The sequence below is a fragment of the Cryphonectria parasitica genome (assembly GCF_011745365.1).
Source record: "Cryphonectria parasitica EP155 unplaced genomic scaffold M406scaffold_3, whole genome shotgun sequence".
Taxonomy (NCBI): domain Eukaryota; kingdom Fungi; phylum Ascomycota; class Sordariomycetes; order Diaporthales; family Cryphonectriaceae; genus Cryphonectria; species Cryphonectria parasitica.
The window spans coordinates 4,209,854-4,236,776 of NW_024468911.1; the positions used below are offsets into that span (position 1 = coordinate 4,209,854).

The window sequence follows — 26,923 nt, forward strand, 5'->3', positions numbered from 1 at the left end:
AAGTCATCATCCCTCCATTCTCGCATCGAAATCGCATCGCCCCCCACCCCTTACCAGTGTGACACTACTAAGGCGGCCTGTCGCCTATCGCCTGTCGCCCGTCGCCCTTCCAAAAAAGGTGCGTTTCGAGCTGCTTTTGTCGCGTCGCGATTGGGTCTCGTCAGCCAAAAATTCATCACCTAGAATGCGCCCAGCTGACGGACAGTCCCACCATTCGATCAGTCAGCCGACTGCAAAGACAGACAAACAGACAAGGAACCCGCGTAGGGCCCTGCGACTGAGGATCTGGGCCTTGTGTTCCCACACCCCCTCAAGAGGCAGAGAGAGAGAGCTACCAAAACAGAACCTCTCGCCCCTTGGAAACGAGGACGAGGACGAGGATCAAACTGACCAACATTCATTCCACCTTCATATTTTACAGGTGACGAGAGAAGAAGAAGACGAAGAAGAGCCAGCCAGTCGGAGAAGAAGAAGAAAAAAACACCCCAAACCCCAAAGGACAAACAAAAAAGAAAACACTGCATTCATTCCCCCGTTTTACCATAATCCGCTTTCAACAGCCCCCCTATCAGCCAAGCCTATCAGTCTAACCGGGCGGGTCGGAGATATTTGCATTGCCCATCGCCTCATCCAAGGTGACAGATCCTTGCCTCGTTTCGCAATCGATCTGGGTCATTTGGTCATCATTCATTCACAATCCGGACCCGCGTCCTTGGGATTACCTCAACGACAAATCAATCTCCCTGCCAATTTGACCACCTGGACCATCGAGCCGATAGTCCACGCGAGAGAGGTGTAGCCATTATATTTAAGGTTTCCCTGCCCAGCACGCTGAGTCAGATCGGTCCTGTCCTCCCAGTGGCCAGACAAGATTTGTCAGTCAACCAGTCAGTCGCCATCAGTATTTGCGTGTCTTTGTCACCCATTTCTGGTGCCAGCCACACCGGAAAGCGACCAAGAAAGAGAGAGACAGAGAGAGAGAGGAATACGCACGCAGTGACCCACACAGCGACCACGTCGACTTCTGCTTTGGCTCCATCTGCTTGTGATAACGGGGCCCAGTGGACTGGAAAATGCAGACTGCTGTTGATGTCAAGATTGGTGAGTAAAACAGCCATCATGCACTCTAACTTGAACCCTGCTTCCTATATGCTGTGTAACCATTCCCCCAGACACTATCATCATCACTACCCTGGCCCATCTTGATCCTTCTTGAATTTGCTGCTCGGTTTGGATCGCATCTTTTTTGCCGCATGGGACCACACACACACAGACACACACACAGACACACACACTCTTTCTCTCTCTCTCATATGCATGCGCCTCCATTTTACACAATTCCCACATGTCGCAATATGCCCATGTTACCCGGTTCCTTCCAGCTCCTCCTGTCGTCCATCCCTCAGGCTTTTGCCTTCCAGCTCTGTCGGTTGGCTGCCTGTTCCCTACTCCTCCTCGCGCCCTCCTCTCTCTTCCTCCCTATTCCCTCCTCTCATAATCCGAGTTTTTGTTATTGTTTCAAGTGAGACATACAGTTGAGAGAGTGGGTGCGAGCTACATTTGGTACCTAAACAGACGGCCAGACATAGCAGCGGGAGGAGTGCGAAGTCAAAACAAAAAGTCACGTCAAGTCAAGCCAAGCCAAGCCCAGATCATCTCGGTCCACATGGACCAGATCGCTCTTACACGGCTCTTACATAATGGATCGTCCCCCGACCCTCCCGCGCTGCGAGACAAGGCAAGACCCAAGCAGCTCTCTTTCTCTCTCTCTCTCTCTGTCCTTGCTGCCGTGTATTTGCCTTTAGTCGTCGTCGTCGTTACGGGGTCTCTGGGCTCTTTCTCCTTTTCGGGCTTCTCTTCTTTCCACACCGACAATAAGTAATCAACTGCCCTCCCCGTTCCTACCCACACCAACACTGTTCCATCTTTTTACTGCCGCCCCCGAGAAACTCTCTTCGTCATTTCTATAACGGAGGAGAAATAGGCATGACGAGGACGTCGTGATCATCACTCTCAGCTTATCGAAGCTTTTTTGATGTATGTTTTTGTGCCGTCGTGCACGAAAAGAGAAATCGATCGTCCTGTCCTGTCCTGTCCTTTTACCAGCGGCATGACACGCTTGGCCGAGTTGGCTTACTTCATCAACATATCCTTTCATACCTCGCCTCGCATTGGCATTGGAATCCCTTGCGTCGCGTTTCATTACCTCAGCAGCTTTTCTCTCACTCTTGATAACGGGCCAGTGCCCACGCAACCCATTTTCTTTGCCCGGAAACGGCAACGCTGGATTGATCCTTGTATGATTGATCCTCCACGATGTTATACACACACACAACCCCTGCTTCCTGTTTTCCTTCTTTGTATTCCAGCGAAGGGGAATAATAGGAAGAAGAAGAAGAAAAGACGCCGCCCCCCCCCCCCCCCAAAAAAAAAAAAACTACCAAAGAACACCAAGATCACATCGTCTCTCGTATCCATTTTCAAAAACACTCGAGACATCTTTCTTTCGCATCAGAACAGGATGCTTTCTACCCCTCTGATCTCATTGACCCTTCCTCGCCCTTCCACGTCCGCTGCTAGTCGAGGACATGAGCCTCACTCTCCATCAACCCGATCCACACACTCACTACCTACTACGCGTCTCTTACGCCTCTCTAAGCTTGTGCCATCAACGCTGACAGAGCTACCATCACATTATAGAAACACGAGGACAGTCTGGAATTCCAAACGCCGACCAACACGAAAGCACCACCAGCAGGCCTCCTCCGCAATTATTTCCACGCCCAGAGCCATTGCACGTGGAGACTGCTGCCGCTGCCGCTGCTGCTGCTGCTGCTGCCGCCGCCGCCGCCGCACCTGTTGACGTGCCACAGCCGCATGCCTATCAGGAGCCCGTGTCTTCACCTGTGTCTGCACCCGTCGCGGATGCTCAGTATTCTCTCCATCCCTCCTTGAGAAGCCCGGGTTACATCCCTGCTGCCACCATGATGCCCGCTGGAGGTCCTCCTGCTGCTGCTGCTCCTCCACCCCCTCCTGTTCCTGAGCACCCCGTCGGTATGCCGGGTCCAGCTCCTCCAAGTTCCCTCGCACCCACCGATCCAGCCATAGACGGTCGTCGGGCCAAGAGGGAGTTGTCCAACTCAAAACGTGCTGCTCAGAACCGAGCTGCTCAGGTAAGGGGTGCCTTACCTCCTCTAATATATATGTGTGAGATCCTTGAACACCTTGCATCGCTAACCCTTTATCAATACAGCGGGCTTTCCGTCAGCGGAAGGAGGGTTACATCAAGAAGCTGGAACAGCAAGTCCGTGACTATAGCGAGATGGAGAACCAGTTCAAGATGTTGCAGACCGAGAACTACTCCCTGCGGGAGTATATCGTGCATCTGCACGCGCGCCTTGTCGATGCGCAGGTCGAACCTCCTCAGCCACCCCCTAATGTCAACCTGAACATGGCGCCCGGTGTTCCCGGCCCGCACGCGCATGCTTTGCCTCCACCAGTTCACGACCCCGTCGGCTCTCCCCCCGCCGAGCCGACCCCCAACACAGGTTCAGCAACAGGCGCTGCGACCTTGGACGCTGTTGCGCAGGCCGTGCAGAGCTTGAGCCGTTCCGAGGCTGCCTACAAACATCAAGTTGCCGACCCCGAGAGCCACGCTGTGGAGGATCAGCGCACGGCCGAGGAGATCTCGCGGCAACTGTCGCAGGCAGAGCCCGTCCCGGCGGCTAACATGTAGGACATGAATTTCCAAGGGCGCGGTGGCTCCCCCGGTGTGAGACTACGTGGTGGCCAGGCGCAAACTGAATACCGTGGTTACCAGCTCTTTGTTGATTCTGATGGCCGAGACCAGGTGTACTGGTTCGAGCCGGGCAAGCCTCCCCAGCCTGTGAACTGACACGCGTACACACCCACGCTTTTACACACACATACATACACACACAAAAGGTGGTGACACTAGGGGGGACGGGAGACTGGAGATTCGAGGTCATAGTGTTTATGTCGATGTGGGCGGATAGATCGCTGGAGGAGGTTGATGAACGAATAATTTATTGCAGTGAAACAACCCAGTCGACGTGATTGGGATGAACCTTTTGGGTTGGGTCTACTTCTTCTTTTCTTTTGTCGGCGACATTCTCCGCCCTCCGCTCGCCAACGGAACCATCTCTTCCAAGGCAGCAAACAGTGAAGAGATTGAAAGAGAAGAGCGAGGCTATTTTGGTTTTTTTAGGCATACGGAACGGACTCTTGGAAGGCAGAGAAGACAGGGCCTTTTGCCTGCTGTGCAGACAGACAGCAACGACTTTCCATTCCTTTCAGAGCGAATCTTCTAAGGAACTCGGGGGGCAGGGAAGAGGAGCAAGATCAAGCAAGCAGAGAATTGGGCATTTACTTGAAATGAATCCTACCACACCGGGATAGGTGGATGGATATGTGTTATTTGTAACCGATTCATGGAGAGTCTCAAACGGGCGAGGCTCTCTCTCTCTCTCTCTCTCTCTCTTTCTTCTTTTGTGCTTCTTCAAGAGCAGCTCAAACTTGAACTTTCTCCATATCTTTCACACACTCTGCCCAGACCCCGCAGTGTGACTCAAAAGACAAATCGCCTTCTTTCTCTCTTTTCGGGAGAATCATGTGGTACGCATCGATGGGCGCTGGTGACCATACTCTGCATACATACACACTCCATCATGGGCGTCTATAATTTATTAATCATGGATTGTATTTACTTCATTCTCGTTGATATTGGTTCGTTAGCATGATCCTCCTTTCTGGGTCTCAGAAAAGGTGCCATGTATACTAAGTAATCATTGCCACTGCACATTTACCCAACCTCTGGTAAAGCCATTGCGTTGCTTGCTGTAGGATGCATTCATCCAAAGGATCCATCAGATCAGACGAACACACAAACGAACCCATGGCAATTTTTCATCATTCATGGTCTGGGCTGCTGCTGATGGTGGTGGTGGTGGCGGCCGCCCAGATTGACGTGGTTTGTCATCAATGTAGCAGGACCGCTGCCAGTGCTCCGTCCCCTTAAAAGAAGCCAAGATCCCGCTGGAATATGTCAAAATTCCACTGCATCGCCAGGGAGATGCCAATAGCATCTCTGCCATGTTTCCCAAAAGGAGGCATGTTCTGGACGACGCTGACTGGCCGGCCTCTGCCCGTAGCTAGAGACGGCGGCGGGTCTTCGTACAATTCTTGACGGGAGGGTTTTAAACGGAAGAGTTTCCAAGGGAAGAAGTTTCTTGGTGTATGCTCCTGCGTTGCGATTCCCCGTCAGCCTGTGTAACGAACCAGGAAAAGAAGAAGAAAAAAAGAAAGAAAAAAGAAAAAAAAGAAAGAAGACGGCTGGCAGGGTGTGTCTTTACCTCTCCTAAGGGAAGGCATTTCCCAAGTCATGCTCCTGAAACGATTATATGTCAGTCCCTTGCCCTTGCCCCTGTTCGTGTAGCGCACAGAGGATGGATAGATCTTGCTCACCTTGAACCACTCGGAGCCCTTTTCGAGGTACTCCTCCCTTGTGATCCGCGCCCGCCTCCACTCGTCCCCGCCTGCCCAACAAGCGGCGCCCTTCCAGGCGTCCAGCACGGCATCCTTGGCCCGGCGGACCTTGAGAGGCGCGCCGTCCGGGAGTAGAGGCAGGAGGCCGCTGCGCAACCTCTCGTCAAAGTTCTCGAAAAGCGTCGCGCCACCGGTCAGGAAGATGTCCTTGAGGAAGTCGTCGCGGTCGATGCCGGGGATGGCGGTCAGGCGCTGGGTGAGGATGTCCCCCGCGATCTCCACCAGCCCGGCCTGGTCGACGCCGGCGAGGGCGCTGGGCTGAAAGATCACCTCGGGCACGCGAATGCGCTCCACGTTAAGGTGGATCTGGTTGCGCTCCGCCTGGCTGCCCTCGTCAAGAGGCCGAGGGCCGTACCGCCACGCGTGTAGGAGAGACTTAGTCCAGTTACTCTGTGCCTCGAGTGTGTCCTCATACGTGAAGTCCGGGTCATACTCGAGCAGTTCCTTCTCGAGGTTCTGGATCACGACGTCTAGGTTCTCTTCATCATCCTCGTCGTCGCTGTCGCCTTTGTTGGCGCCGACAGCGACGTTGCGGTACACACCCCAGTCCGCGTCATCCGCGCCGAAATCGTCATCGTCCCCGCCGCGGCGGCGCTTGCGGCCCGTCGTCGCCGAGGGGTTGTCCGACGCCAGGTTAGCCAGCGTCTTCATGCGCATCTGGGAGGCCAGCGACTTGCGGTTGCCCAGGTCCTGCTTGAGGCGCTCGCGATCCTTGATCTTGGCGAGTGTCTCGAGCCGGGCCTGCCGCCGCTCTTCGAGCCAGCCTTCCAGGTCGTTGGTGCGCTTCTCCTCGTCAAGGCGGGCTTCCTCTGCGACGCGCGCCGCCTCGGCCTCCTTCTCAGCTTTGGCCCGTGCTCGTGCCTCGTGGTTGGACTTGAGAAGGCGCTGTTGACGCTTGGCCTTCAGGCCGGCTTCGTCAAGTTCCTCGTCGGGCACATCCAGCAGGCTAAAGTCAGGCGCCTCCGCCTGCTCCTCCTCGACCTCACCGCCGAGATCCTTTTGCCGCGCGCGCTTGATGTTCTGCTCGAGATTTTTGACCATCTTCTCCAGCTGCGCCTCATCTTTAACCTCGGCGTCGTCGAGAATGCGCTTGGTCTCCTTCTTGTTCGCCTCCGCCAGCCGCCGCTGCACGTCCTTGTAATATTCGAGCTCTTGCTCTTTCTTCATCAGGCGTTCGAGGCGCATCTTGGCAGCCTGCTCCTGTAACCTGCGACCACTCTCCTTCTTGCGCTCTGCAATTTTGGCCAGCTCTTCTTCCGTCTTCTGCACGATGACCTCCTCTGTGTACGGGTATTGGATAATCCGCTCTCTGTCCTCCAGTCCAGGCCAGTCGAGGTAGGTCGCCAGCTCCTTGTCGTAGTCCTTCGACAGGTAACAATGCTCGCGCACCATGAATTCGGCTTGCGATAGGTTCATCTTGCCCGGGAAGTGGTCGTACTTTAGACGGATGAGCTTCATGAGGTACTCTGCCGCGTGGTAGCCACCCCAGTTGAGACGGGTCGCTTGGGCCAGCATCGGCCTCTGGCTGTAGACGGGAATCAGATGTGTAGCGCCGTAAGATGAGGACACGACCAGGCCGGTGTTGCCCCCGTTGTGCCGGTACGAGAAAAGCGAATCGATGCCGTATGCAAGGCTCGGGGCACCGTAACACTCGAAGACGATCTCGGTCATTGCTGGTTTTGGCCCCCTCCAGGTCAGCACTCTTTCCTCCTACAACAGGTTCGACTAGGTGGGCCCAAGCCTGGGAGCGACTCACATTTCCTCGAGTACGGCAGGTTCGCGACGGCCTCGGTCATGACGATGGGTTGGTCGATATTACCCTCGGCGCTGTTCATGCCCAGCTTCAGAAACAAATAGTCGAGCACGTGTTCCATAACGTCCCAGTTGGCGATGATGCCCGTGCCGGCCTCGAAGGCATTCCGGATGTGGCCCCGCGCCGTCGTATCTGAATAGCAGTCCCAGCCGGCGAGAGAAAAGGTGCGGCCCAGCTTGCGATCACGGTATTTGGCCATGATAGGAGGAATTGCGAGGCGGGGGGCGGTGTCGAAGGACCAGCCGGCGCGGACTGAAGAGGAGCCTGGCAAGGAAACACACGGGAGACATTGTTAGTCCAACAGGTACCATCACAACGCAAGGAGGGGAGGATGAGAAGGGGGGATAGGTGTCTATTGAGCTGTGGTGGGATGTACCATTGTCTATTATGATGGCCGCATCGCCATCTGATGCCTGCAGTGCCTTCTCTCGGCCATCTGACTGCACTGGGGTGGGCTTCTCAAACTTGACTTCTTTGACTGGATAGAGCTTTGGTGGTGGGAGGTCTGCAGTAGGGCCAGGTTTGCTGAGGAAAGTATCGTAACTTGCTGTCGGAGCCATCTTTTTGGGCAGCGATTGTTGACGAGGGTATCAAAGTGAAGTTGTTGTTGTCAAGCTAAAGCTTACTGGGTACTGGGTATGACGTTGATGATGGTACGAAAAGGAATCAGAACATGTTGGAAATCTTGGTGGATGGAATAAAGAGAAACGAGTGGAATTGGAGGAGAGGGATGGTGATGGCGTTCTCGAGTATGGAAAGCTCAAATTACTAAATCATCGACAGGAGTTAGCCTCCCAATGCCTGCCGGCTTTTTGTCCCTGTTCTTTTCTTTGGACGCGATGAGGCTGTACTTAATTGGCGTCTTGCTACTCGTGGGATGCTGCAGCTGGGATCTGCAGGGAGCTTGGACCTTCTCTAAACCTGGCAACCCTTACCCTAGCCTGCGGAGAAGATACCAAGTGCTATCTGATGATGACCAGGTCTTAGTTGATTTTTGTCTGATCTTTACCACCTTATACTGACTGGCCTATACCTTGGATGAGAAGAAGGAAAGAGGGACAGAGAGAGACAGAGAGAGAGGGACAAGGCAGACAAGTGTGTATTGGCCCCAGAAGATCTCAGCATGAAGCTATCACCAACCTGCACAAGGAAATCAGTGTTATTTCCATCAGTCATTCGACCAATCACCCTCAGCCGGTCCTTCTCAAAAGAAGGCGCGATGGCAACAAAGCCCCGACTTTCTGATGGATCTGATGAAGCTGTCCTCACAAAAGAGTTGGACAGGCTGACAAGCAAGAAATGGCTCCTTACACAAGATGGCCAGGGCATCGAGCGGTCCTTCAAATTCAAGACTTTTGCAAAAACCTGGGTAAAGCTAATACCAGCCCTCCTGTACCTACACACAGCCAGCCAGCCAGCCAGCCAATCCGTCACTGACAGCCACTGATCACAAATATAACAGGACTTCATGACAGCAGTGTCCATACACTGCAAGTGCAAGAACCACCACCCAGAGTGGTCCAATGTAAGCCCCTCCCTTCAACCATCAACACAATGTTATGTGGTATTTTAGAGTAGTTGTGCTCACCCAGTGATACAAGGTCTATAATACCACCTTCATCCGGTGGACCACACACCATCCTGTGGGCCTGTCTGCCAAAGACATTTCACTTGCTACTCTGTGTGATGAATTGGCTGAGCAGCTTGGGGAGGTTCAGGAGGATACCTCTGCTGATGCGAGCTGCCAGCTGAAGGGTCTTGCAGACAAGGCCACCTCAGCATCAGGAGACTGTTGTACCCCGAAGAAATAATCAAGCTTTTGGAGAGTTTCAGAAATCTTTCTCATCAAGTCTTTAATTTTCCGTTTCTCGTCTTATTAGTAGGATTATTCTATAGTTTGTTGGGCGGTCAACGGCCCCCTATATGTACATGTTGTGAATCATGAGCACCATGAAGATAGTTCCTCTCGGCAAATCTTCCCTCGACTTGAGAGGCTGCCGATATTCTCCCAAAGGAGGTGTGGCCCCTATCAATTTTTATCTCAATCCAATGAGGAGTCCAGAGTACACCAAGGCGACTGCGTCTGAGTGGTCGCCAGGTTTGCACCGTCATGAGGAGAGAAAAAAAATGAGGCGAAAGCGAGACAGGGAAGCGAGTCTGCGCAGTCTGAACTGCTTACTGCGCCTTCTTGGCCCTCACAGCAGCAAGCTTCTTCTCACGACGCTTCTTGGAGGCCTCCTCGCCGGCCTCGGTATCCAGACAGTAGTCCCACCAGCGGAAGCTGGAGGCATAGTTGCCAATGAACTTCTCATGGTGCACGTCGTGGTGCTGCGCGCCCGCCCAGAAAGGCAGGAAGTGTCGCAAACTCCAGGGGAAGTCGTAGCCAGAGTGGGCGTCGATGGCCTGGAACAGGCGCAGGACGATCCACATGTACATGGTGAACAAGTGGAGGTCACCGGTGATGGAGACCCAGAGGATGGGGCTGCCGACGCTGCCGACGGCCAGCAGCATGACCTCGATGGGGGAGGCGTACTCGGCGGCGAGGCCGAAAGGGGCGGAGTAGGTGTGGTGCAGCTTGTGGATGTTCTTGTACAGCGGGCCATAGTGCAGGGCACGGTGGAACCAGTAGTGCCATGTATCCTCGAGGATGAAGAAGACAGCAATCTGGTACGCCATCTTGAACAGAGACGGGAACGGCACGCCATAGTCCATGCCGAAGTAGACGGCGATGGGGTGGAAGAGCCAGATCTGGGGGAGCTCGACGGTGACATGGCTGATGAAGACGAGGGCGGCGCAGTCGAACTGCTCTCGCCATGAAGGTATTTTTTGCTGTTGTGTCGACGCGGGTTGTGTCAGCCGAGTCAGGCCACCTTCTTCCCTCCCGGAGTCTACCGAGGAAGATTCGCAAAAGAAAGGAAAAAAAAAAAAAAGGGGGAGGGGGTTTGCGCGGCTGGAAGAAGCAAACTCACGTTCTGAATCTTGTACTTGTTGAAAGAAGGAATGCAGTCGATGATAATATACGGGAGGCAGCGGCCAAAGTAGACAATCTCGTGCATCATGAAGGACATGATACCGGTGGCAAGGGTATCATTCTGCATGAAGAGGTACCAAGCAGCCCAGAGGCGCTCGAAGACGTTGAGTTGGACACTGATCTTGGAGACCTCCTCGAAGACGGAGAAGTAGTCGGCAGATGTTGTCGTGTTGAGGCTGGAGGTGATGGTGGAATTGAGGGAAGAGAGCGTCGTGCTCCTAATGGAAAGCTTGTGTCAGTTGTGTGCGTGTGAGTGTGCTTGTGCTCGGATCATTTGTATGCTCCAACGTTGTTAAGGGTTCGCACGGGGCGCGATACATACACGATGGTCGCCATGGTGAAAGGCTGGCCTCTCGAAAAGGGCGCGAGACTCTCGAGCTGTGAAGTAATTGACAGGAGCCAAGGTTCGGAATGGGTGTGGCCAGGCGATGGCAAAGGAAAGTATGTCTCCCAAATGTTGTCGGGTCCAGTAGTGAAAAGTTGCAAGTGGCCAAGAAGACGGATGAATCTTGAGAAAAGGGAGTTTTATTCCTCATCTAGGCGGGTGATAGACAGGGGTCCCGACCATACATCCCAGCGTGATGGAGGAGCGGACCAGCGCGGGTTTGCACTGTAGCGTCAGCCAGCGCCAGTTCGAGTCCTGATCAGCCAATCAGGGCCCCACTTGTGGAAGAATGAGCAGATAGACCAGAGTTCTTTTCCGCGTTCCGTGGCTACCACACCCACCTTAGTGCCATGTCCAGTGCCATCGTATTATGGTGCATGCTGTGCATACCCACACCGCCCACCCACCCACCCATACGCCGTGCCACGCCTCAAAGCCGCCCCCACTGGCCTTCTTCTGTCCTTCTCTGTCCCCAACAATTCGGTGACAGGGAGCAGATCCCGCCACGCCAACTGTTACCACTGCAGTGGGCGGGCGACGGGAATGCAGCAGGATATGGGCTGATCAGAGGCAATGTTGATTGGTACTAGATGGCAGTAATAACCCTGCATAGGGTATAGACCATTATGTAGTAACGTAGTCTGCCCGGCAGTGAGGTTTCCGGTTAAGCAACAATCGAATGTTTCCAACCAACCCAGCACCCTGCATTTGACAACTCAAATACCACAGATGACAACGCTTTTGCCAAATACCATACATAGTAGTAGTAGTCTTCAGCCTATTCTTGACAAGTTGATATGTCCCTCAGGTGTTCAGTCCCACGAGATGAGACAAGACAAGGCAAACAGACAAGCTACAACATGAAAGAAGGTCGTGTGGCTGTTTCCCTTTTGCTCTCCTCTGTGGCCGTTCCTTCCTAACCTGAGCTGATGACGTCTGGCTTTTTCCACTGATTTTTTTTCTTTCCCCTTCTACCCCCAATCATCAACCAAAATAAGCTTGTAAACCTGGATTACCAACACTCACCCCGGCCCACCCTGACTTTGTTTGCCACTTGCAGGTCTTCCCAATTCTCGTGCCCTCTAAACCAGTTGTCATTTTCATCCACCAGCCATTTTTTTAGGCCAAGCCTGCCTGACCAAGGTCAAGCAACAATCGCCCACACCACCGAATTGTCATTTTACCTCCCCCAGTCTCCCTTCTTCTTGGATCTCAGTCCTTACCCCCCTTCGCAACTCCCAGGCCCTGTACCGTAGGGCTGGCTATTGCTACCGTATATCTGATCTGAGTGTGACGATTACCCACAATTTCCTCTTACCAGTCTTCTCCAGATCCTTCCCAAGACCCTGGCTCGGCACCTCTGCCTTCCGAAGCTCTAATTTTGCATGGCCTGACCGGCGGCCCGACATATCGCCACCACACACATACACACACGCGTGCTGTTTCCCGCCGCAGCAGCCACCACCACCGGCTCTCTTGAGACCGAGTACGAGCACGGAGCACGGAGCACAACATACAACCTGCCCGTGATGCCTCTTGAGCCCACCCTGAGCTCATAACAATGTCAATTGTGGCCGAGTAAGAAGACCCTAACCCCCATCCCCTCACTACTCACACGTAGAGTCCTTGGCCTTCCGCCTCCTTCTCCTCCCCACCCTGAGTCATCATCATCACCACCGCCGCCGCCTACTATGCCGGTATCAAACATGGCTAGGAACAGTCATGTTCCCTCCGCTATCACAATGTCTTGCTGTCTCTCTGACACCCACTTAGTCATGTTCGGCGCATAGACGCCCAAATAGATCGGATCCTCCTTCACCCGCTTGTGGAGTCCGAGGATAGGTTTGCCATCGAGGAGCAGGACGATGGAGAGACCGAAGGCGGCACCCGCAGTACCGTTACGGCTGACTTCTCCTCGCCTCGGGTCAACGACCTGCTGCGGATCGTAAAGAGGCTCTCCAGCACCTCTGCTGCCGTCTTGCCTGTGACCCAGATCAAAGACTTGCTCCGGGACTCTGGTCTCGCCACAGCCGACGAGCAGCATGTCCTTGAGGCCAAGAGCCAGTATGAGTCCGAGGTGGAATGGTTGCTCGTCAGCAAGGCCACGACCCAAATATACGGTCTCATCCTGAACATCCTACTGGACGATATTATTCCTCTCAGCCAGGACATCTGGTACTGGGACCAGGTCCTCGGCTCCTACACCTACAGCAGCCTTTACGCGGTGCAGACCTCACCACTGCGCTGGTGGGCGTGGACCAAGGACATCTACCATGAGAGCTCGATGCGTTCGACGTTCTCACAGCGGTCCAGCCTCCTGGGCAGGTCGCCGCAGTTCGCGACCGATAGCATCTCGAGCAGGTGGGGGCGATTTTATGGTATTGTTCGGGACACGGTCACCGAGAGGTCGCTCAAGGACGTGCAGCACAAGATGTTCTCCACCGTGTCCCTGTGCCGTTCCGAGGCCAGGCAGAAGCAGAGCCAGCTCAAGAAGCTGCGCGAGATGACGGCCAGCGGCCTTGGGGTCCTGATAGACGAGGGGTTGAGCTTTGGCATCGACGAGGACAAGAGCGACGTGCACGACCACGGCATGGAGTGGAAGGGTGTGGTCGAGCGGAGCGTGGCGTTGATGGATATGGTCCTGCGAGACGTTGCCAACCTGGACCGTGGCGTCTCGGAGTTCGAGGACAAGGTCTTTGCAGGGGTCGAGCAGGACCCGGACCTGTCCATCCATGCAGAGGACATGGTCAGCAAGCCTGCCGTAATGGCGCGGCGGCTTCTGTTTCTGCTGGAGGACCGCATCCCCGCACACATGGCGACGACGAGCAAGGTGGTCCAGGCAAGCGGCCGGCCATCGCGCCTCATCAGATACTGGCTGCCTGCCGGTATCCTTTTGGTCTCCTCGTCCACCATCCTTCGTATCCTCGTCAATCGCAAGGCAGATATTGTCAACTGGATCCGCGACTTCGGCGTGACCGCCCGTGATTTTTGGCTCAACTGGGTGGTGGAGCCCGTCCGTAAGGTCATCGGCACCATCCGGCACGACTCGCAGTCCGAGATCGCCATCATGAGCCGTGACAGCCTCAAGGCCGATCGCGAGAGCCTGGAGCGCATGGTCGTCGACTTTGCCGTGGACAAGCCCTCCCTGGCAGGGGCCAGCGCCCCGCTGTCTGAGGCGCAGATTGTCGACATCCGCGCTAAGGTTAAGGAGGGCGATGTCACGCCCGTGCTCAAGGCCTTCGAACAAGACCTCCGCCAGCCCTTTGTCGGCGCCTTGCGGGGTGACTTGGTCCGAAGCCTGCTGATCCAGGTGCAGAAGACCAAGGTCGACCTCGAGGTTGCCATCTCGGGTATCGACGCCCTGCTCAGGTCACAGGAGCTCGTCTTTGGCTTTGTCGGCCTAACGCCCGGCATCCTCGTCTCGGTCGCGGTCCTCTCCTACCTCCGCGGCATGCTGTTCAGCAACCGCAGGGGGGCGCAGCGGCACGGCGAGAGGGTGGGTCGGTGTGTGCGGACACTGCGCAGCATCGATCGCATCTTTAGCGAGGCCACACCTAGCCAGAACAATTTGCTTTCGTACAAGGACCACGGCCTGCTCGTCACGGAGGTGCACATACTCCGCAACCTGGTCAGTGCGGGACGTCTCATGCCGAGGGAGATCGAGAGCGAGTTCCTGGAGGACCTGGATGATCTGGCGAATGTCAAAGGGATCCAGATCCAACAGAGAGCTCTGGAGAGGATTCGTTGGGCCTATGCTAGATGGTTGCAGACTAACTAATTGGAGCCAAATGGAGGAAGTCTTTAAAAAAGGTCATGATGATAAAGATGATGATCTATCGCATCAAGTATGGCGCATGGTGTGGTGGTTGTACAACAGAACAGTAAAATCAGACCCAAGAATCTTCTGCTTAGATTAGATTGGTATTTACCTGCTACTTACGATACAGACAACGACTCCGTCGATTCACCTGCACTTGCAAAATGTGTTGTATTGCTCAGAATGAGAAAACAGCCTCCAAATCTTACCAAAGATATACCATATATATATAAATCAAAATCAACGTCATTGTTCAACCGTCGTTCCCGAGGCTTCAGAGACCGCTCTCACTAGCACATAGGCGCCGTTTTCCTTTTTCTTTTTCTTTTTTTCCTTCTTCTTTCTCGAGGCATGAAAATGGGATGCTCCTGGTTGGCCATAGGACTTGAAATGCACAACGAACGTCCTTTAGTCAACCTGCAGTCTGCAGATGACTATGTCTTGTGGGGAAAAAAAGTAAGAAAGAATGAGAAACCTAATCTGAGATTGGCTCTTGTTGAGAACAGACGTTAGATCTTTCGAGTTCAGGGGTTCAGAGTTGTCCCTTGACAGGCCAGAGTGCCTTGCGTACCTTGCGTTCCTAGCTGTCCTATATGGTATAGTACTACGTCCTACCCTACTGTAAACAGTGGGAGTCGGTTCTCTTATTCGCGCTCACCCCCCTGCCATCCTCCTTCGTGGGCTCCCACGCCACTGGGCGCTACCTGGCCGCCTGCCATTGCCAGCACTCAGAGTCATTCTAGCACTCCTACCATGGTATACTTTGCACACTAAGTCAGTACGTACTCTGTGGCGCGGCAACTCGCTCTCTCTTAGCATGCCTAGGCCCTTGGGGTATAGGGGGAAAGTGACACGCCTCGGCGCCGTAAAAGACGCCTCCTCCGCCACTACGACCTCCACTATTACCACCTTGCAACGACCTACCAACTTGCACCACCACCACTTCCTATCTATCACTGCCGTCGTCCTTTCCCGCCTTGTCTCTTCTCTCTCTCTCTCTCCATCGCTCACTCATTCTCTCTTTCTCTACACACAATTTCTCTGACTCTCACAAGACACACAACTTCACGTCAACGGAATTGAACAAGAAAGTGTCGAAAAGCTGCTGCTGGCGCTTTTGCAGATTTGACAGCGAACAGAAGCAACTAGCAACAACAACACATCGGCGCCGAACCCAGAACCCACTTTATCGACCAGGTCCCATATCCCATCCATCCACTCGACCGCGCAAGCCTAGGTTCACCGTCCCTCAAGAGGCGTCTATCCACCTTAAACGACCACCTCGACTAAACTCCCCATACTCTCCTCCCTCTCCCTCCTCAACATCACACTCCGAACGATCCGTGATCTCCTCCCCCCTCCGCCCCGGCATCACCAGTGGTGCCTGAACAGTCTTCATCATGTCGAGCAACAGGAATTATGACTTCTTGGTACGTGTCCCTCCCCCGCCGCCTGTTTCGCCCCGCTATCTCGAAAGAGCCACGTTCTACTCCAGGCCGATGCACACCCACATTGCGACGAGCGCAACGATCCCCTCTCCGTCTAAGACGGGGTTCTGCCGTTCCTCCAGGCTACCAAAGGACGGACGAAATCACCCTCAATCTATGAGATGAGACGGTGTCATCGACCATGTGTAGCTAGCAAGGATCTCGACAGACATAGCTAACCGCGTCTCTCCTGAATAGATCAAGCTGCTGCTGATCGGCGACTCGGGCGTGGGCAAGTCGTGCTGCCTGCTGCGATTCAGCGAAGACTCCTTTACGCCCTCCTTCATCACCACCATCGGCATCGACTTCAAGATCAGGACCATTGAACTGGACGGCAAGCGCGTCAAGCTGCAGATTTGGGACACCGCCGGCCAGGAGCGCTTCCGCACCATCACAACCGCCTACTACCGCGGTGCCATGGGTATACTGCTCGTCTACGACGTCACAGATCAGAGATCTTTTGAGAGTACGTCCGCTATTACTGCCGCCTTCCTCCTCTCCCTTCCTTTCTGGTTTGGATTTATTCTCTCCCACACCGCCACACCAGTGGGCCCCCACCACCCCTTCTCCTTTCCTACACCACACGTTGCAAGCACAGAGCAAGCAAGGGCCATGTGACTGACCGTGCTTTTACAATCTTTTTTTCCTTTGCCGAACAGATATCCGTACCTGGTTCGCGAACGTAGAGCAGCACGCCACCGAGGGCGTCAACAAGATTCTGATCGGCAACAAGTGCGACTGGGAGGAGAAGCGCGCCGTGTCCACCGAGCAGGGCGAGGCCCTTGCCAGGGAACTTGGCATCCCCTTCCTCGAGGTCTCGGCCAAGAGCAACATCAACATCGACAAGGCCTTCTACAGCCTCGCCTCCGATATCAAGAAGCGCATCATCGACACCTCCAAGAACGACACCACCGCCAGCGGTAGCGGCGTGAACGTGGGTGGGGACACGGGCAACGCTGCTAGCAAGTGCTGTTAAGTCGACGCAGATGCAGCGGACCAGCACAAAGAGGGAGAAGAGGCAACAGCTGGGGGAGGATCGTGACGGACAGAGGAGCCTGGCCGACAATCTCGACGACCTCCCCCCCCCCCCTCTCCTTTTTTTTATTTTTAAATTCTCTTTCAAGGGAGCTTCCGCAATCACGAATGGGATGAAGGCGGATTTAGTTCTAAAGACACACTGGTACTACAGGGTCGATGCATTGCAGCAGCATGAAGGAATTACAGGCACGGGATCACGTCGCATATGGCCCAAAAACTTTATTATATCCGTGGGGAAAGGACATTGGGAGGAGGGGTTTGACGGGATGGCCATACTGCTATCCGGTCTCGAAGGAGCTGTGTAGTACGAAGACTTTGTTCATCAAGTTGGTACACGAAGGGGTAGTAGGGCGGATGTGTTCACCAGATCGGTCAGTCACTCAGTCAGAGGACCGAACAAGATGGATGGCCTCACAAGGGTGGGAAGACAAAAAACCAACACACACCCCGTCAAAACCTTTTATTCTTGGGGATGGCGGCTGAGAGGGAAAGGGTTAAATTTCCAAAAGCATCCCCCCTCTTTTTCATAGAGCAGTGAACGAGCACAGACACACACACACACACAGAGAGAGAGAGAGAGAGGGAGGGAGGGAGAGGGAGGGAGAGAAAGAGAGAAGCGGCTTTTTGTGTTTCTTTTTAACCGTTTTGGTTCATGTTTATGGCGGAGGTAAACTGGAACGTGCAAATATTGTGTTGGAACCAAAGGAGTTTTTTAAGTGGCTATTTGTGGGTTGCAAATACAAATTCGTTACTAAAAATGACTTTTGATGAGAGTATTTTCTCTTTTTATTAAGCATGATTTTAGTGAGGTTTTCGATTCGGAGCATTTCTGCCTTGTTGGGACGTCGTGTGACGGATGGCTCTTAGAATTAGCCGTTATAGATACTTGCTCATGCAGGTACGGTAGGTAGGGGGGGTGATTTGGTTTATGCTTGTGCCCCCCGAAGGAAATATAGAGTCTTGTATGTCTTAGCATGAGACAAGACGGGGGTCAGTGTGTCAGTCAAGTACTTGGGCATGTATACCTCGTATAAATGCCTGGTAGACATGTTTCTTCTATTCATAGGGTATCTTCTCTACACGCCTGTGTTGGCATGTGTTCATCCAGTCCATTCTATACCAACACCACACTGCTCCCGAGGACTCTAAACTACATCAGCGCCACAGCATTTACAAGCACCGTCTGCCCCAGCTCCGCATCGTATATGGGCCGCTTGTGCCAGCACCTGACGAATCGGCGCGCGATGGCACGCTGCTTGAACGTCAAGACAAACCGGTGGAACCTTTCATCTTTCTGGCCCGCGTCGTCGTCGCCGTCGCCGTCGTCGTGGCTCTCCTTGTCGCTAGGGCCTTCTGCATCCTGGCTGCTGGAGGAGGGAAGAAGAAGGCCGTCTGTCCCCACAACGGATGTCGTCTCGGCGGGCGGGCCACCAACCACCCCGGCGTCATCATCGTCTTCGGCCTGGAGCGGTGCGTCTACTGTCTCCGTCATCACCTTGATCTCCTGGCCCTCGGTCACGGCCTTCACCCTCACCGGCCTGATGCCTTCCCGGAGGTTGATCAGCGCCCATGGCGTGCCCCTCTCCCGCCCGTCGTCCCGGAGCGTCGACCAGAGCTCGGCCGGCGTCAGCCCACCCCCAGACGCCCGACCGCCGCCGTTGATGGAGATCAACACCTTGGCGGGCATCTCGGCCTCTGGCCGTAGAGCTTGGACTACGTCGGCTATGGTCGTCTTGGAAGCGATCTGTCCGACCATCTGGGTGGTCCACATGCGCACGCTGATGCGAAGTGGGGCGGCGGGCGGGCAGATCGTAAAGGACTGGACGGCGGCTCTCTCTTCATCGGTGAGGAAGGGCTGCGGGTTCACAGGCGCGGTATCGAGTGGACCGCGCGCCGGTGTGCGGCCGGATTGGGTGGCCGAATGCAACAGGCGCCTGCTGAGCTCGTATAGTCGCTTGGCCTCTTGGACATAGGCGACTGCGGGGGCACGCGAGTGGAACATGAGGAAGTACTGGCCAACGGGCTCGTATGTTAGAGGGTCGCGCGCCTGGACGACCTTCACGAGGCCGCCAGCCCAGCCCTCGACGTATTTGCCTTCTGGAATGACTCGGTAGAAGTCGGTATCGACGAGTGAGTTGCTCACACCCGAAATGACGACTACGGTCGAATGCGAGCCATACTTGCCTGCCTCAGGCGCTGTGATGTGTTCTCGGTCCTCCTCCGGAATCCAATTGCGTACTTCGTTTCGTAGTGAGATAAGTAATGGTCCATCGGACGTGTCCTGTTGGGGATATGCAGAGCTTTCGTGAGGTTCATCTTTTTCCACAGTCGCCTCTGGGTCAGGCGGTAGCTGGCCAGGGAAGAGCTGTTTGTAGATAGAACCATAGGCTTGCCGCGGTTTCGCAGAAATATCGATGAAGTATTTAGCTCTTGGATCAACATCACTACCCATCTCGGAGGGGCGACCTCTTCGGTTCGTGAGCACCGATCTTAAGCTCCTGCTCGTATGTTCAGACTCCTCAGGAAACAACATCTTGAAGATGGAGCGTACTGTGTCCGATGAGGTATTGAGTTCAGATTCCTTGTCTAGGGAGGTCTGCTCGCTCTCGCTTGGCACTCCGAAGCTGCTGCGTCTTCGCTCATCCAAGCCGAAATCCGAGTCCCCTGCATGGAGGAGGAGCCGATTATCTCCCGAAGACAGATGTTGAGATTGCTCCGACGGAGAATCTGTGTTCATTGGGGACCCCTCGACTGGCAGCCAATTACGCCGCATGGCAAAATTGATGTCCTTTTGCGTCTTCTGGGGTTTGAAGGTCGTCGGAGAGTACGCAGACAGGATAGTCTTCTCGTGTGGGTGGTCTGAACGAGGTGGTGCAGCAGGTCTGCTTAACGCAGGCTCCTCGGCAGATCTATGAGTGTGTTGCGCCTTGGGGAGACCAGATCCAGTAGGATCGCTTGCGCCTTTGGCAAGATTGACTGCTCTAGGTGTCGTAGCAGACTGTGTGGGTGTGGTGTTGGCCACTTGTGGTGCTGCAGGTGCTTGGTCCCAGGATTTGAAACCCAACCTTCGAGCTGTTGCTCGCTTGACATCGGTGGCCTTGCGGGACACCTCTATCCCAAGTCGGTCTGCCACGGCGCGTAGCTGCGCATCCAAGAGCGGGGAAGGCTTCTTGTCGTGGCCGCCACGACGTTGGAATGCTGTACGTCTAGACGAAGTCGAGGATGGATTGTCAAGGCTAGGTTGCCGAAGACTCTTCTCTGCCCGATTCTCTACTGCTGAATGATGGACACTGGAAGCTTCCGGCCTGATGTATGGCTTCACCTGAACCGCAGTATCACGCTGTGTCTCCTCGCTGCCATTTTGTGCATTGGCAACAGCTCCCACATCTTGGAATGGTTTGCGCCCGGCCTTTCGCAAATTCTCGTGTATGGGGGTGGACTTCCTAAAGAACACTCTTGCATGAAGATCCGTGAGCGGAATGTTCTTGTCAGGGGCCCGGATCTTGCGCCAAATCGGTGCTTCATCATTCAAATCGAGATGCGTAGGGAAGGATTTCTCGACGGGTGGCAGTGATACAGGGCCGCTGTGCCGGTGATGGGTGATGTGGTGAACTCTGTTCTTGCTCGAATCTCCATGATGGGAATAATCCTTGCCTGCAGGCGTGTATGTTCGGAACTTGCGTTGCTCACCCGCCAGACTGTGCATCTCTTGTCGCGCCTCGTCCACCTGAGGCATGCCTTCTTGCTCCCAAGCCGGGACCTGCTCTTCCAGCGCTTGTGTGAGGGCTGAATGGTCAGTCCCATAGCCGTCGGTGAGGAGAGGAGGAGTCGCTGTCGGCGAGGTCGAGGGTGACGAGCTACTGTAGTGGACCGCTGCCACGACGAGGGCAGTCCTAGTCCTCGCCGAGTCTGTCGTTGCTGTGGTCCTCCATCGTGGCAATGGAGACTGCGACACGGGCAATCGCCTACCACGCAGCATCAATGCGACGCCCCTACTATGATTGCCTCATTCGCAGTTCCTCAAGAGTGCCCTCGTAGGTGGGCATTGAAGACCTGTTGTTGGCTCAACGTCGTTGGTGGGGGGGTTGTTGTTGTTGTAGCTGCTGAAAAGGCACAAGCTTTGGAAGTTTGCAGCCGTCTTTTGTGGTTCAGGCCTGGAGATGTCGGAGCAGGGATCTTGTATTTATCGGATTCAAGTATGTACTGTGTAGGCGGACCAGAGTATAAAGCTACTGCAAGTACTAAGTACCCTGTATTATGCAATACCATCGTATTGGAATCTCAATGATATCATTCGACCTTGCTTCATTGCTTGGTAGACTTCACTTTTTATTTAATAAGAAAGAAGAAGATAAAAGAGGGAAAAAAAGGTTAACCTCATGTACATGGGAAACCATCTAGATTTGAAGCTCAGTCTGACTTTTCTACCACGGGTCATCTACACTGCTTGAATTTTGCGCAAACCGTAAAGTGTACCAGGGTACGTACCAGGCGTGTAAGTGGTCCCCACCTGCCAGACTTGATATTTTTCTCTTCTTTCCTAGTTACGGACTAAAGATTTGTACACACAGAAGAGACTCGTCGCATTCACAACCTCACATCCTTCTCGTCTGTTTCTAAACCGAAACTTGCTCCCTCCTCCCCTCTTCCCCAATCCATTTCCTACACGTTCAATGGACTATCAGTCATAATATGAAGTTCATCGAGGTCAAAGTCAGGCCTATCCCCACAAACTCTTCTGACAAGGCTGCCGAGAAGTCGCTTAAGGGCGCCTCACGGATCTACGTCAACAAGGAGGTTCTCTATGAACTAGTAGGCACAGCCCTCGAGAATGGAAAGCCCTGCACCGTCGAGAAGACCCTGGCAGATGGCCAGGTGATCAGGCAGGAGGCATCGCTGTGGGTGGCAGCTGATCCCAAGCTGAGCCGCGCCGTGTCACAGATGAGCAAGGCGTATCAGGATGCTTGTGATTTCAAGCTGGGCGACCAGGTCAAGATTGTCTATACCGATGGCAAGACTATACCAGAAGCTGAGGAGGTTATGTTGGAGGAGGTAACCACGGATCAGCAGCCAGCCATCAAGGAGGAAGACATGTCCTTTTGGGAGAGATCGGTTAGGGGCCACCTGATGGGGTTGGACCATGTCTTTCCTGGCTTGACGCTCAAAAGGATCTTCGAAGACCAGACCTATCGTAACTTCAAGATCATCACCGTCAATGGGACAGGCACAATTAATGCGCGCTTCGACCCAGACTCAACAAAGGTCCGGATCCGGACGGCTGGCGAAACTGGGGCGGCCGAGGCGCGTCCAGCACGGCCAGCACGATTGAGGGTCGACAACATCCAGGGTCTTGAGCACCAGATACAAGAACTCAACAAGATTTTCCGAACATGGACTGGACAGCTGCGGTCTCGAGCAACCCCAAAGTCCTGTGGGCTTGTCATTCACGGTGGACACGGGACTGGCAAGACGCTGCTCCTGAACCACATCGCCCAGAGCGGCTGGGGCACCGTGCACCGGATCCAGCCCAGCGACAAACTCTCGTCCATCACCGAGACGTTCCAACGGGCCAGAGAGAGCCAGCCCAGCATCCTTGTCATGGACAGATTCGAGCAGCTCATCGACAAAGACCGCAGTAACCGGAACGCAGTGATCCAGACTGTCGGCGAGTTCTTGGATAGGCTGGTCGAGGATGCCACGGCCAAGAACGAACGGCCCAAGGTTTTGATCCTCGCAGCGTGCTTAGATTACCTGACGGATATGCCCCAAGATCTGACAGATATGGGGCGTTTTGAGAAGCACATCAACCTGCCCCTGCCGGACACGAACCGAAGGAGAGCCATCTTGTCGAGTTTCGATATGCCTCTACCGCCGAGCTTGAGAGAAGATATGCTGACACGCCTAAGCGAGCGGACGCATGCATACAACGGCAAAGACTTGGCGAAGCTAGTTGGAGAAGCCTCTGAGATGTGGGAGGTCAGGCTGGCGGAATTGGAGGATGCTGGGAGTATCATCTCATCAGAGGACGAGTTTATTTCTGAGGCCATTCTTCTGCAAGCCATGCAGACCATTCGGCCCTCTGCAATGCATGACATCAATCTGAAGCCACCACCAGTCCACTGGGACGATATTGGGGGGCAAGATGAGGTCAAAAAGTCTCTACAGGAAGCCATCGCTCTTGCCACAGTGAGTGTCCTCCTCTGACTAGATCACTGGTATTTTGTATGACTCTATCGACTGACGGCTGCCTTCCTTCTCCCACAGGTCCCCAAAGACAAACTGCTTCGCTACACCCCCAACCCACCCAAAGGCTTCCTCCTGTACGGCCCCCCAGGCTGCTCCAAGACCATGGCAGCACAGGCCCTAGCCACCGAGGCAGACCTCAACTTCTTCGCAGTCAAGGGCGCCGAGCTGCTCAACATGTACGTCGGCGAGTCCGAGCGCCAAATCCGACAGCTCTTCCAGCGCGCCCGCGAGGCCGCGCCGAGCATCATCTTTTTCGACGAGATAGACTCTATCGGTGGACAGCGGTCTGGGTTCGGCTCTTCGGGCGCGAGTAGCGGCGGCGGCGGCAGCGGGCTCAATGTGCTCACCACGCTGCTGAACGAGATGCAAGGGTTCGAGCAGACACAGGGCGTGTTGGTACTTGCCGCTACCAACCGCCCGCAGGCACTGGACCCGGCACTGCTGCGGCCGGGACGGTTTGACAAGCTGATCTACGTGAGACCACCGGACGAGACTGCGCGGGTGGCCATCTTTCGCAAGTTTGTGGCCACCCGCAATGCTGCGCCAGATGTGGACGTGGCGGAGTTGGCGGCGGAGACGGAAGGGTTCTCGGGGGCAGAGATTGCGAGGATCTGTAGTGATGCGGGCTTGAATGCATGGTGGAGGGACTCGAAGAGCGAAGAAGGGAAGGGGATTACTATGGAGGATTTGAGGTGCGAGATTAGGACTGCGCCCAGGATGATCACTCGAGAGATGCTGGATGCGTATGAGGCTTGGGCAAAGAAGTTCCTCAAAGGGGCCGTTTAGGACAGCCACCTGCCTATCTAGATGGTCATGAGATAAGAGGCTGATATATCAACACCCTAATATGAACTGATGCCTGCCTTTTGGATCACTGTAACACACAGCTAGCAATTCCGTAAACCCTCGTGGCTACCTGGAACGTTTGGTTTCATCTCTAACAGGAGAGACACAGGTTTTCATTTTGCGTACACTTCAAAGATTGTCCCACAGTTTTGGAAAACATCCAGTTTCTATTGCCTCGGCTGTAGACCGCCACACATAAAGAAGACATGGTGTATCTCAGGATGGGTCCTTCAGGTTGTCCGTGGCTGCAGCAGAACGCGAGAAAGATCAGCGACATCAAGGCCTGCACCTGAGGAACCACCACCGACCAAAGGGAGGACCAATGAACTTTTCTCACCTTCTAGATGAAACAGAACATTCGACTGGTAGTTCTTGAACATTTGGGCGACGAGTTCAATGTTCATGTTCTGGATGTTGATCTCCTAAAGGGGACGGGTTAGGAACCGTGAATCTCATCATTTGATGTACTGGTTCATAAAGTTCCTCACCTGCAGGGTCTTGTTCATCACCACAATAGACTCATTTAGTTTCTCCTGCAATGCTCTCGTTAAAAATACGGCAAGGTCCTTGAAAGGCTATTTTGGTCAAGCTGAGGAGACTCACGACATTGGTGATGATGCGAGAGAGGAGGAGGTTCTGCTGGTGTTCGTGCGGGCTCTCCTGTAGGAAAGGTTAACACGATTGATTTTTCAGGCTAGTTCCATCAGATTTTTCAGTGGAAACAAACGTACCATGGTGTAATGTGTTGTAGAGAGCTGCGTCCACTTCTCTCTTCTTTCTCTCCTCAGAGTTTGGCTTTGGGTGTTGATGTTGATGAGGGTTGCCAGGGTTGGGTTGCTCGCAGCAGGGTTGTCGCGTTGAGACCGTGTTGAACGATGAACGGACCGTGCGACACTGTCAACAGGACTGTATGCCCTCACCCACCTATTTACGGTGCTGTGCCTACTGCGTGCAATACTGGAGAACATAGCTATGAGCTTTGACCAAACAGCCAAACACACTCGCGAATCCTCACCTTCCCAACCCTTCTACCACCGCCACGATCCAACGTTCCCAAGTTTCCATCACAGACGCACCACCCTCTCATTCCTCTCTCCAACAAAGATGGCCACCACCGACCAGGGTGCTCCTCCCAAAGACCCCAAGGAAGCCAAAGACGAGGCCCAGGCCGCCCACTACGCCCTCCTCAACGAGCTCGACATCCACGCCATCCACAAGAACTTCCGCTCCCCGACCTGGAAGCCCAACCAGCGCCGCAACAAGAACATCAAGACCATCCTAGGCGACGCCTCGCGCAAGGAAGCCTCCGCCTCCTCCATTGCCGCCACCCCGCTGGAGAACGGCTCCGGCACCGCGACGCCCACGGGCGTCGGCCAGCACGACGACGGCCTCTCGACCAGCGGCACCAGCACCCCGGCCAACGGCGACATCGCCTCCTCGGCCTCACCCTCTGTCGCCGCCGCGGCCGGCGCCAACGGCCAGCCCAACCTCGCCCAGGCCTCCCGCAGCCTGTCGAAGCTCGTGCTCGAGAAGTCGCTGCGCGCGGGCCAGACGCCCGGCGGGCTCGCCGCGGGAGGCGCCGGCGGGCCCTCGGCCACCTACACCAATATCGAGAGCGCCCCGAGCCTGGCGCCGCAGAGGCGGTACTGTGATATCACGGGCCTCAAGGGGAACTACTCTGACCCCAAGACACGCCTGCGCTATCACAATGCTGAGGTGTTTGGCCTGATTCGGGGCTTGCCGCAGGGGTACGCAGAGCAGTACCTCGAAGCGAGAGGGGCACATACAGTTCTGAAGTGAGCAGGGAGTGGGAAAGTCTTCCTGCTTACTGTTGCAAAGGGGGTGGGCTCATGGTTTTTTCTTCTTCTTTTCTTTTCTGTTCTTTTTCGGTTCAATATGGCTGCGGTGCCAGCTACAGAGGGAGGGAATTCGCATGGCGTTTTGGGATCTTGGTTCTCTTCTACTAGGGACAGCACTGCAACACGTGCATGAGGCGGGCTGGGGAAAAGCTGGGTCATGGAAGTATCTTTAATATACCTGGGACGTCGTTTTGTGGGGTGAAGGGCTGAGATGAGAGCACGCATTCATTTGAGCCCGACCAGAAAACCTTATGGATAGAAAGAGGAAGATATATGATATGTGTGACCAACAAAGTCAAACCCCAACTACGCACCCGAAGTCTCTCGATCACGGGATGACAGCTGACGCTCCGGCTTAATCGTGATCAGGAAGTTTGTTCTCTGCCAAAATCAAAATTTTGAAGGCCGACAGTTCACTGAGAACGTATGGGGAACACGGAAACTCAGTTTGCCTGACATGGAGTGCCAGGCCGTCGGGGCAAAAAATAAAAAAAAGGGTAGTCGATGAGAAATTGAGAATGGAGGAAGAGGAAGAAGGAATTCAGAAACGCCCATGTTTACTCTTCCTCAAATTGAGAGGCCAACACAAGGGAACCTACCTACGCACACCTCTCGCGACTGAGTTCCTACTTTTTTTCTTATCAAATGTGAAGATGACAGCCAGCGGCGTATTTGCTCGCTATAGTGAGTGATGCGATGGTTGCGTGAAGTGTAGCAAAGTTGTGTACTGTGATTTCCTGACTACGAAGACAGAGATTTTGATGAATCGCTGTGGATTTAAAGGTGGTCCGTGCCCGTGGTGCCTTACGTAATGGTATTGTCCTCTTTTCCAACGG

The 26,923-nt window shown here is 54.3% G+C and overlaps 11 protein-coding genes across 11 annotated transcripts; 7 read left to right on the plus strand and 4 right to left on the minus strand.

Annotated features, from left to right (window-relative positions):
- Positions 1-3,029: 3,029 nt before the first annotated feature.
- Positions 3,030-3,700, plus strand: M406DRAFT_242601 (uncharacterized protein; the record flags this gene model as incomplete). Its single annotated transcript, XM_040916176.1, has 2 exons — positions 3,030-3,173; positions 3,254-3,700. Coding segments are annotated over 2 exons (591 nt in total), but the record flags the coding sequence as incomplete, so codon positions are not given.
- A 90-nt stretch (positions 3,701-3,790) lies between these two features.
- On the plus strand, positions 3,791-4,576 carry M406DRAFT_102142 (uncharacterized protein). The gene has a single exon (XM_040914991.1). It carries the CDS (start codon positions 4,083-4,085, stop codon positions 4,329-4,331), a length of 249 nt encoding a protein of 82 aa, XP_040778834.1. The 5' UTR covers positions 3,791-4,082; the 3' UTR covers positions 4,332-4,576.
- Positions 4,577-4,978: 402 nt separating this feature from the next.
- On the minus strand, positions 4,979-8,181 carry M406DRAFT_275608 (actin-like ATPase domain-containing protein). Its single transcript, XM_040918257.1, has 5 exons — positions 7,755-8,181; positions 7,322-7,642; positions 5,485-7,238; positions 5,373-5,407; positions 4,979-5,262 (listed from the first exon to the last, which is right to left on the minus strand). Exons 1-4 carry the CDS (start codon positions 7,936-7,938, stop codon positions 5,378-5,380), a joined length of 2,289 nt encoding a protein of 762 aa, XP_040778835.1. The 5' UTR covers positions 7,939-8,181; the 3' UTR covers positions 4,979-5,262; positions 5,373-5,377.
- Positions 8,182-8,411: 230 nt separating this feature from the next.
- M406DRAFT_355740 (uncharacterized protein) lies at positions 8,412-10,871 on the minus strand. The gene is made up of 5 exons (XM_040923240.1): positions 10,732-10,871; positions 10,348-10,627; positions 8,980-10,207; positions 8,841-8,903; positions 8,412-8,747 (listed from the first exon to the last, which is right to left on the minus strand). Exons 1-3 carry the CDS (start codon positions 10,743-10,745, stop codon positions 9,554-9,556), a joined length of 948 nt encoding a protein of 315 aa, XP_040778836.1. The 5' UTR covers positions 10,746-10,871; the 3' UTR covers positions 8,412-8,747; positions 8,841-8,903; positions 8,980-9,553.
- A 2,641-nt stretch (positions 10,872-13,512) lies between these two features.
- On the plus strand, positions 13,513-14,739 carry M406DRAFT_355742 (nuclear control of ATP synthase 2). Its single transcript, XM_040923241.1, has one exon. It carries the CDS (start codon positions 13,538-13,540, stop codon positions 14,570-14,572), a length of 1,035 nt encoding a protein of 344 aa, XP_040778837.1. The 5' UTR covers positions 13,513-13,537; the 3' UTR covers positions 14,573-14,739.
- A 1,272-nt stretch (positions 14,740-16,011) lies between these two features.
- On the plus strand, positions 16,012-17,074 carry M406DRAFT_40502 (putative Rab/ GTPase; the record flags this gene model as incomplete). The annotated part of the gene is made up of 3 exons (XM_040924136.1): positions 16,012-16,041; positions 16,297-16,564; positions 16,758-17,074. The coding sequence occupies 3 exons, from the start codon at positions 16,012-16,014 to the stop codon at positions 17,072-17,074; spliced, it is 615 nt and encodes a 204-aa protein (XP_040778838.1).
- Positions 17,075-17,222: 148 nt separating this feature from the next.
- On the plus strand, positions 17,223-17,889 carry M406DRAFT_102146 (uncharacterized protein). Its single transcript, XM_040914992.1, has one exon. The coding sequence runs from the start codon at positions 17,293-17,295 to the stop codon at positions 17,617-17,619; it is 327 nt and encodes a 108-aa protein (XP_040778839.1). The 5' UTR covers positions 17,223-17,292; the 3' UTR covers positions 17,620-17,889.
- A 397-nt stretch (positions 17,890-18,286) lies between these two features.
- M406DRAFT_328931 (uncharacterized protein) lies at positions 18,287-21,115 on the minus strand (the record flags this gene model as incomplete). Its single annotated transcript, XM_040920379.1, has 1 exon — positions 18,287-21,115. One exon carries the CDS (start codon positions 21,113-21,115, stop codon positions 18,287-18,289), a length of 2,829 nt encoding a protein of 942 aa, XP_040778840.1.
- Positions 21,116-21,828: 713 nt separating this feature from the next.
- On the plus strand, positions 21,829-24,168 carry M406DRAFT_61651 (uncharacterized protein; the record flags this gene model as incomplete). Its single annotated transcript, XM_040924743.1, has 3 exons — positions 21,829-21,849; positions 21,883-23,322; positions 23,401-24,168. 3 exons carry the CDS (start codon positions 21,829-21,831, stop codon positions 24,166-24,168), a joined length of 2,229 nt encoding a protein of 742 aa, XP_040778841.1.
- Positions 24,169-24,444: 276 nt separating this feature from the next.
- Positions 24,445-24,962, minus strand: M406DRAFT_338571 (DASH complex, subunit Dad4; the record flags this gene model as incomplete). Its single annotated transcript, XM_040921356.1, has 5 exons — positions 24,445-24,473; positions 24,566-24,650; positions 24,717-24,761; positions 24,832-24,888; positions 24,960-24,962. 5 exons carry the CDS (start codon positions 24,960-24,962, stop codon positions 24,445-24,447), a joined length of 219 nt encoding a protein of 72 aa, XP_040778842.1.
- Positions 24,963-25,226: 264 nt separating this feature from the next.
- Positions 25,227-26,391, plus strand: M406DRAFT_355743 (uncharacterized protein). The gene has a single exon (XM_040923242.1). The coding sequence runs from the start codon at positions 25,333-25,335 to the stop codon at positions 26,026-26,028; it is 696 nt and encodes a 231-aa protein (XP_040778843.1). The 5' UTR covers positions 25,227-25,332; the 3' UTR covers positions 26,029-26,391.
- The last annotated feature ends 532 nt before the right edge of the window (positions 26,392-26,923 follow it).

Bases quoted from the DNA above. Each gene is read 5' to 3' on its own strand.
- M406DRAFT_102142 (XM_040914991.1), top strand. From the start codon at position 4,083: ATGAACCTTTTGGGTTGGGTCTACTTCTTCTTTTCTTTTGTCGGCGAC.
- M406DRAFT_275608 (XM_040918257.1), bottom strand. From the start codon at position 7,938: ATGGCTCCGACAGCAAGTTACGATACTTTCCTCAGCAAACCTGGCCCT. The intron at 7,643-7,754 runs GTACATCCCACC...TTTCCTTGCCAG, and splicing joins GGCCATCATAATAGACAATG to GCTCCTCTTCAGTCCGCGCC. The intron at 7,239-7,321 runs GTGAGTCGCTCC...GGCCAAAACCAG, and splicing joins CCTGCCGTACTCGAGGAAAT to CAATGACCGAGATCGTCTTC.
- M406DRAFT_355740 (XM_040923240.1), bottom strand. The intron at 10,208-10,347 runs GTGAGTTTGCTT...TCGACACAACAG, and splicing joins ACAAGTACAAGATTCAGAAC to CAAAAAATACCTTCATGGCG.
- M406DRAFT_355742 (XM_040923241.1), top strand. From the start codon at position 13,538: ATGGTCAGCAAGCCTGCCGTAATGGCGCGGCGGCTTCTGTTTCTGCTG.
- M406DRAFT_102146 (XM_040914992.1), top strand. From the start codon at position 17,293: ATGCATTGCAGCAGCATGAAGGAATTACAGGCACGGGATCACGTCGCA.
- M406DRAFT_355743 (XM_040923242.1), top strand. From the start codon at position 25,333: ATGGCCACCACCGACCAGGGTGCTCCTCCCAAAGACCCCAAGGAAGCC.